At 47.3% G+C, this 6,055-nt stretch overlaps 1 protein-coding gene across 1 annotated transcript; it reads right to left on the minus strand.

The window, feature by feature from the left end:
* Positions 1–451: 451 nt before the first annotated feature.
* LOC120908698 (venom allergen 5-like) lies at positions 452–2,053 on the minus strand. Its single transcript, XM_040319983.1, has 6 exons — positions 1,769–2,053; positions 1,559–1,705; positions 1,391–1,472; positions 1,135–1,285; positions 825–1,039; positions 452–753 (listed from the first exon to the last, which is right to left on the minus strand). The coding sequence occupies exons 1-6, from the start codon at positions 2,030–2,032 to the stop codon at positions 629–631; spliced, it is 984 nt and encodes a 327-aa protein (XP_040175917.1). The 5' UTR covers positions 2,033–2,053; the 3' UTR covers positions 452–628.
* Between the last annotated feature and the right edge of the window lie 4,002 nt (positions 2,054–6,055).

Below are 6,055 nucleotides of genomic sequence, written 5' to 3' on the forward strand. Positions count from 1 at the left end.
GTTTCCACACTCTCCTACCACTGGCTCAGTGTGATCGTGTTTTGGAGGTGATGATTGCCAGTAAACCAGTGCGGATGATTAAGAGATTCTTTCAACGTTCGGCGCTTTAACTGTGTGCTTAGAAGCTAGGGGAAACCAAATCGTATTAAACCTCGCTCCAGGTTTTACAATATACATATCGGCTCATATTAATTATCACCACCCCATTTTATCTTCCCAACCCGTGTCTCTCACACGCTGCTTAGTTCCCGCGCAAATAGAAAGGCAAACACAAACGCTTCTCACCCCGTTCGGTTCACGCGCAACCCCACACGAGAACAAACACCAAAACCGGGCGGCTAATGAGCAGCGGGCAGGCCCATTCGCCTCCCTCTGCTGTGCTATTTCCATGCCGCGGTTTTGGTCGCGAGCGTGCGCGCACGCCACCTAACACACACGCATATCACGCGGATTTGCAGATTGTAAACGTGTCAACTTAATGACTTTTTTATAACTTCATTCCGTGGCAGTGTGTGTGTGTGTGTGTGTTTGGTGGAGGTTTGTTTTTTAATTTGCTCGCTTCATTTAATTAACTCACCAGCCAGTTTGCGTTCTTTGTGTGCTCCCCCATTTTCGCGTGCGCCTGTTCTCACATCCTTTCGCTCTTCCAGCCGATCGACCCGGTACTCCAAACGGTGGCAATAAACATCATCATCATCAGCACCAGCAATGCGTTGTGCGCGTACGTTCGCTGTCCCGCAGAATGTTTATCGTCTGCAACGAGTTGGGCGAGTTTGGGTTGGGAGCCGAGTCTTTGCTCGGGCGAAGCGCAACCAGTCACTTACCAATTCCACACAGCCCTCGGAACACGTGCGAACAGGCCGCACGCTCCTGCGGGCAGCCGGTACAGGCACGCCGGCCCACCGTGTACACCGGCTGGCCGACGACGTTGCCCCTGGGATGGTAGTAGCAGACGATCAGATGGCCGCCGTACATGCTGGCCGCACCGCAACCCACAAACTGGGTCCGGGCCCAGATGAGTTGCGTGTAGTTGGACACCCTGACGCCGCCCAAAGGTGGAATGCAATATTCAAAGGATCAAACGTGGACATCCCAAAAAAAAGGGATATAGAAATTGGCACGTGGCTAACCTACCCGGCGCTCTGCAGCCGACCGACGGACAGGTTGCTGCTGCCCGGTCGGTCCTTTTCGGCGAACCACGTACTGAGTGCGAGCGCTTCCCAGTGCTGCAGTATCGGTTTGGGATGGAAGAAAACGTTCTGGCCGATCGGAAAGGAGGGGTTACCTTTTTTTTTTTTGAATGGGAACAAAAACAAACAAAAAGGGTGACAAGATTGAACTACCGCGGTGAACAGCCCCTGAAGCCTCGGGCTGATGAAACGTTACTTGCCGATGAAATCACACTCATCGTACCCGACGATGCACTGGCGAACCCAACGCTCCGCCATGGATTGAAGATCCCGGTCCCAGTGCTGATGGGAAAGGGAGAGGCGTTAGCACGATTGTGTCATTGACTAAACATGACCCGGGTGAGGTGTGAAGAAGGTTTGATCCGTACCAGAAACTGCATATCCGTCGCCGGCCGCCGGGGATCCGTTGCGACCTTGTTCCGCAATCCATTGTGTCCCATCATGAAGCTCTTGATGCTTGCCTCGCTCAGACGGATCGGTTCGAACCTGCGGCATCTCGGATGCGTTTCGTTAGCCTTGAGAAACGATATCCTTGAGCTAGCATCTCCTTGTCCTTTAAACCGAACCGCCTCGCTTACCTTGTAACACATGGTGTGAGTACGCCCGCCGCAGCTGTAACTTTCGCTGCAAAGGTTCACGTGCTCCTGGTCGAATATTGTCCACTGATACTGACCGAAGGCGAGGCCAATAAGGTGCACCATTAAAATAACTATCTTCATCGTTCTGAAATTGAAACAATCTACCCGCACATAATGAAGTTTCCTATGTTTAGTTCCCACACACGTCACAAGGATATGGCATGGGTTGCTTTGAATGATTTCTACAGCCCCTCCATACTCCATCACAAGGATTGCCAAAGCAAGAAAAAAACAACATGCGCACATCTTCGTCAGGACATCATAGCCTACTACTACTACTAATATTGCTTCCACAGCTGGAACTGCATCATAAATAAGGCAGTATTGATGTGGACCCAGTCGCAATCGATCCACTGCCACGAGAGCAAATGTCGTACGATAAATGTTTAATCATGCGCGGTATTGTGTGGGCGCAAAAGCATTGCACATAAAGCGCCCTTTTATAGCCGGCAAGCTGCCCGCTCGCTTTGATGTACCCGTACCCGGCCGATTGCAAATTTATGTACCATAAGCTATTGCTAATGCGTTTTCGCTCATCCTCTACTGTCGTGGCGTTACATATTTTATACTTGCTTCCATGTAACAAATGGTCAATCAGTACGCGTACCAGATTGACGTGCTCGGTAGTGACCACATGTTGCAGAACAAACAAACAAAAAAAAAACATTGCATTTTCAGAAAAGTTCAACAACACACTCTTGTAAAGTCCAAGACAACGTTATCATTGAGCAAAATCAAATTAACTTTTTCCCACCGCCATTTTTTATTGCGCTTCACGCTTCGCGCTAAGATTTATGTTTCACCTCGCCGCCTATAAAGACAGATCTATTATTTTGCGCTCCAGCCCCGTCCATTCGTGCTGCTTTCCTTTTGCGTGCGGCTTCTCGATCGACATTAAAATAGATTTTTGCAAATTGGCAATTCCGCAATGTTTCGCAATTTTTTTTATTCCTTTTCGCTATCATTTATGGGTCCCTCAGTCGGTTCTTCCGATGCGCGGCAAAGTGTTTCCCACCAATTTCGTTGCTTTGGCGGTCCGATAAAACACACACACTCACACACATATTCATGATTCGCCCAATTGAACTATCGGCTTCGGGCAGAAGACAGTTTGACAACGGGGCGGTTAAGGGAGATGGCCATCAAACAACAACAACAAAAAACCAGCACCGCACATAGAAAAGCTCCTCCTACCTATTTATAATTCGTGGCATTATTTTATTTATCTTTATTTCCCTCCCGGTGGTGAGTTTTTGGCGCTTCGCTGCGTCTTCGTTTCCCGCCGGCACATGTGAACCTTTGGTGGTGGTTTGTCGGTTTTTTCCTATGTCTTTTCCATCTCTTTCTCTATTTCTAGTCCTCGGTACTAGACGCAAAACCCAGCGGTATATATCACCAACCCGATTACACCCGTGCGCCATGGTCGCGTTTTGATGATTTATCACGAACATATCTGTCTGTGGTGGAGTGGAGATTTGGGGCTTGGTTGATTTTTGGTTGCGGTCCTGGAATGGGACCGGGGGGCCTCATTGTTTCGCTCCCGTCATCATCTTGTCGATCCCGTGCGGCGGCGGCATCGGCGACGACGAGGAGCGTGTATCTTAGCGCTAGCATTATGAGAGTTTATGTTGCCGACGGGCGCGCGCATACGAGCGATTGAAAACGGCAACAAACGCACGTGATGAGTGGAAGATATCACTTCCACACACACACACACACACACACCGACACACATATAGTAAAGAAATCATGCTACCTCAGGCGGATGCGGGATAGTGCCAGACTGCGAACGCTCGAAATGAATAGTCTGATGAGCGTTTATGAAAATCTTTGCAAAAGGCTATTGGCACTGTGGGCTCGTTGGGTGCTTGTTGTGCTTTACGAGAATTGTAGACAAATAGTAGCTCGTAGGTACGTATTTCTTTAATATTACGAAAACACTTTACAGTACTTCATTGTCTACAGAGGATCTATGTATTATAAATTTCTACAAATATAAAAATCCCAATTAAAAAAATATTCTAAAAATCTATTTTAGGTATATTTGAACACAGTTTCAAAAAATTTATAAATTAACACATTTTTACGCAAGAACGTCACAACACGACCCAACTAAACATTAAAGCCTAAAAACCAAAATTAAATTATTCAACAACATCTTCCTATTTTACTGTAACCCACTGTGCGCTATGCTGTCGCTTCAGCTCACATATCATACGTTACAGAAGATAGACATTAATAACACCCCATCTGTTCGCGGGTACGGTCGACCAGTGGTGATGAAGACCCTTTTTCTGTCTTCTCTCCCGCGTCAACGCTGCCTATCTCTCTCGCTCTCTCTCCACCATCGCCAAACCCCACTGGCGGTCAATTTTCGTGGCATTCACAAATCAAAACGCAAGCGCCAACTTATGCCATGTTCGCATTTAATCGTCCACCCTACTGTCCCCCCGTTGAACTCCTCCCGTTTTTCTTCCCGTCCCGTCCAAAACAAAACCCCAAAGCCCGTTACCGAGGCTGGGGTTATTATTTCGGTTAAATATTAATGTTCCAACGATACGATCGAAATGTGGTTATTAAATTGCCTCGTGTTGCGTACGTTTAGCGTGACTGTTTGGGCCGGCCGCACTCTTGTGCCGGGCTGTATCCTTCACGAAAAATAGAAAATAGCATAAGACACCGCCACAGCAACAAGCTGAAATAGACAGAGAAAGGGGGAGAGAGAGAGGGAGCAGAAAACTAACGCTATAGCCGTACAGCTTCACTGATGATCCGAGACCGGAAGTTTGCATTCGATCGATAGACTTTAAAGACCATCCGGTGAAATCGCTTCCACCATTGTCGTCTTCCCCAGTTTCGAACAACGCGAGACGCAGCAAACACCCCATCCCCGCTTAAACGGTATTTAATTATCGGCACCGGGAGAAAGGGGACACATTTCATCGTTCAGTCAAGCGACACTTTTGTCACAACTATTACTTTAAAACCACACAATTTGAAGCTAAGCTGATTAATGGATTGTTAATACGTGTGTGTATGTGTGCGTTCCTGCTGGAGTATCACCTTGTGGTTGTGGTGTATCCCTCAGTTCAAAAAAAGACCCATATCCCAACAAGACGCACGGTAGCTAACTTCAACCGTTAGCGAACGGTTTGTGTTCGTTTGGTTAAGCTGCAAATAATGACAGAATGAAGCCATTTGCATAACTAACTCACTCCAATATAAAGATTGCTTTCTAATAAGCACCCATCTTTCTCGGTATCGTAATCCGTCGCAGTAAATAGGATTAGCAGCCATTCGATGCTGTTCGAATGAGCAATAGTGTGATGATAAATGAAAATGAGTTTAAATGTTGATTAACAAATTTAGACATTGTTAACGAAAGCAAACTTAATTAAGCCATCTCAAAGTATCACCGTTTCTTTCAGAGTCTTTCCCAAACGAATAGCATAAATCCCTTTCTCAATGGTGATTCAAATCATGCCACAATATTAATAAACAATAATGTATGCTTTGAAGACCGTCACGAAACAATGCAAGCTATTGCTTAACGGCGCCCCAGTTAAAGATACGCCAATTTCTTGTCCATCTTTTCTGTGGCTCTCCCTGCTCCCGTTATTATCAACCCAATTGCCGGAATGCTTGCGCCAGTGCCCGGAAGCGTTTGTTTGTGTTGTGCGCGTTCCCGACTATTTGCTTAGGACTCGCGCGTTGCCCGGTACGCGAGGTCAATTTCATTAGACCGGTGCTCTATCGATGATTATTTACCCAGGCGCCCAAGCTCACGTCCCACACGTGTACGGCGCAATCGATACAAGTATGCCGGGGCCGTCTTATTATGATAGCGGCCGAAAAGAAAGTCTGCAAGTGGAGGGAACATTTCACCACAACCACCACCACCACCACCAACAACAACAAAACCATACACAGCCGGAAGGATGCTTCTTTTCCAATCAACCAAATTTACCTGTTTGTTTCTTTTGCAGCTGTTCGGATGGGTTGTGTGCATAATTTTACCATCACGCGACGTTCGTCGCTTGCTGCTGGTTCGTCTTTAACTCGCATTTCTTCCCATTTTCCCCCAACGAAAGCCAGCTGCTGCCGGGCTTATCAGGCTAGCATTATCAACCGAACAAGGGCAGCAGCATAAATATATCGAACCGGTGAGGCAAACCACAGCCAATGTCTCACCACTGGGTAGTAGCACACCGCGGAGCGCGCGCGCGC

This window comes from Anopheles arabiensis, chromosome 2 (assembly GCF_016920715.1).
Source record: "Anopheles arabiensis isolate DONGOLA chromosome 2, AaraD3, whole genome shotgun sequence".
NCBI lineage: Eukaryota > Metazoa > Arthropoda > Insecta > Diptera > Culicidae > Anopheles > Anopheles arabiensis.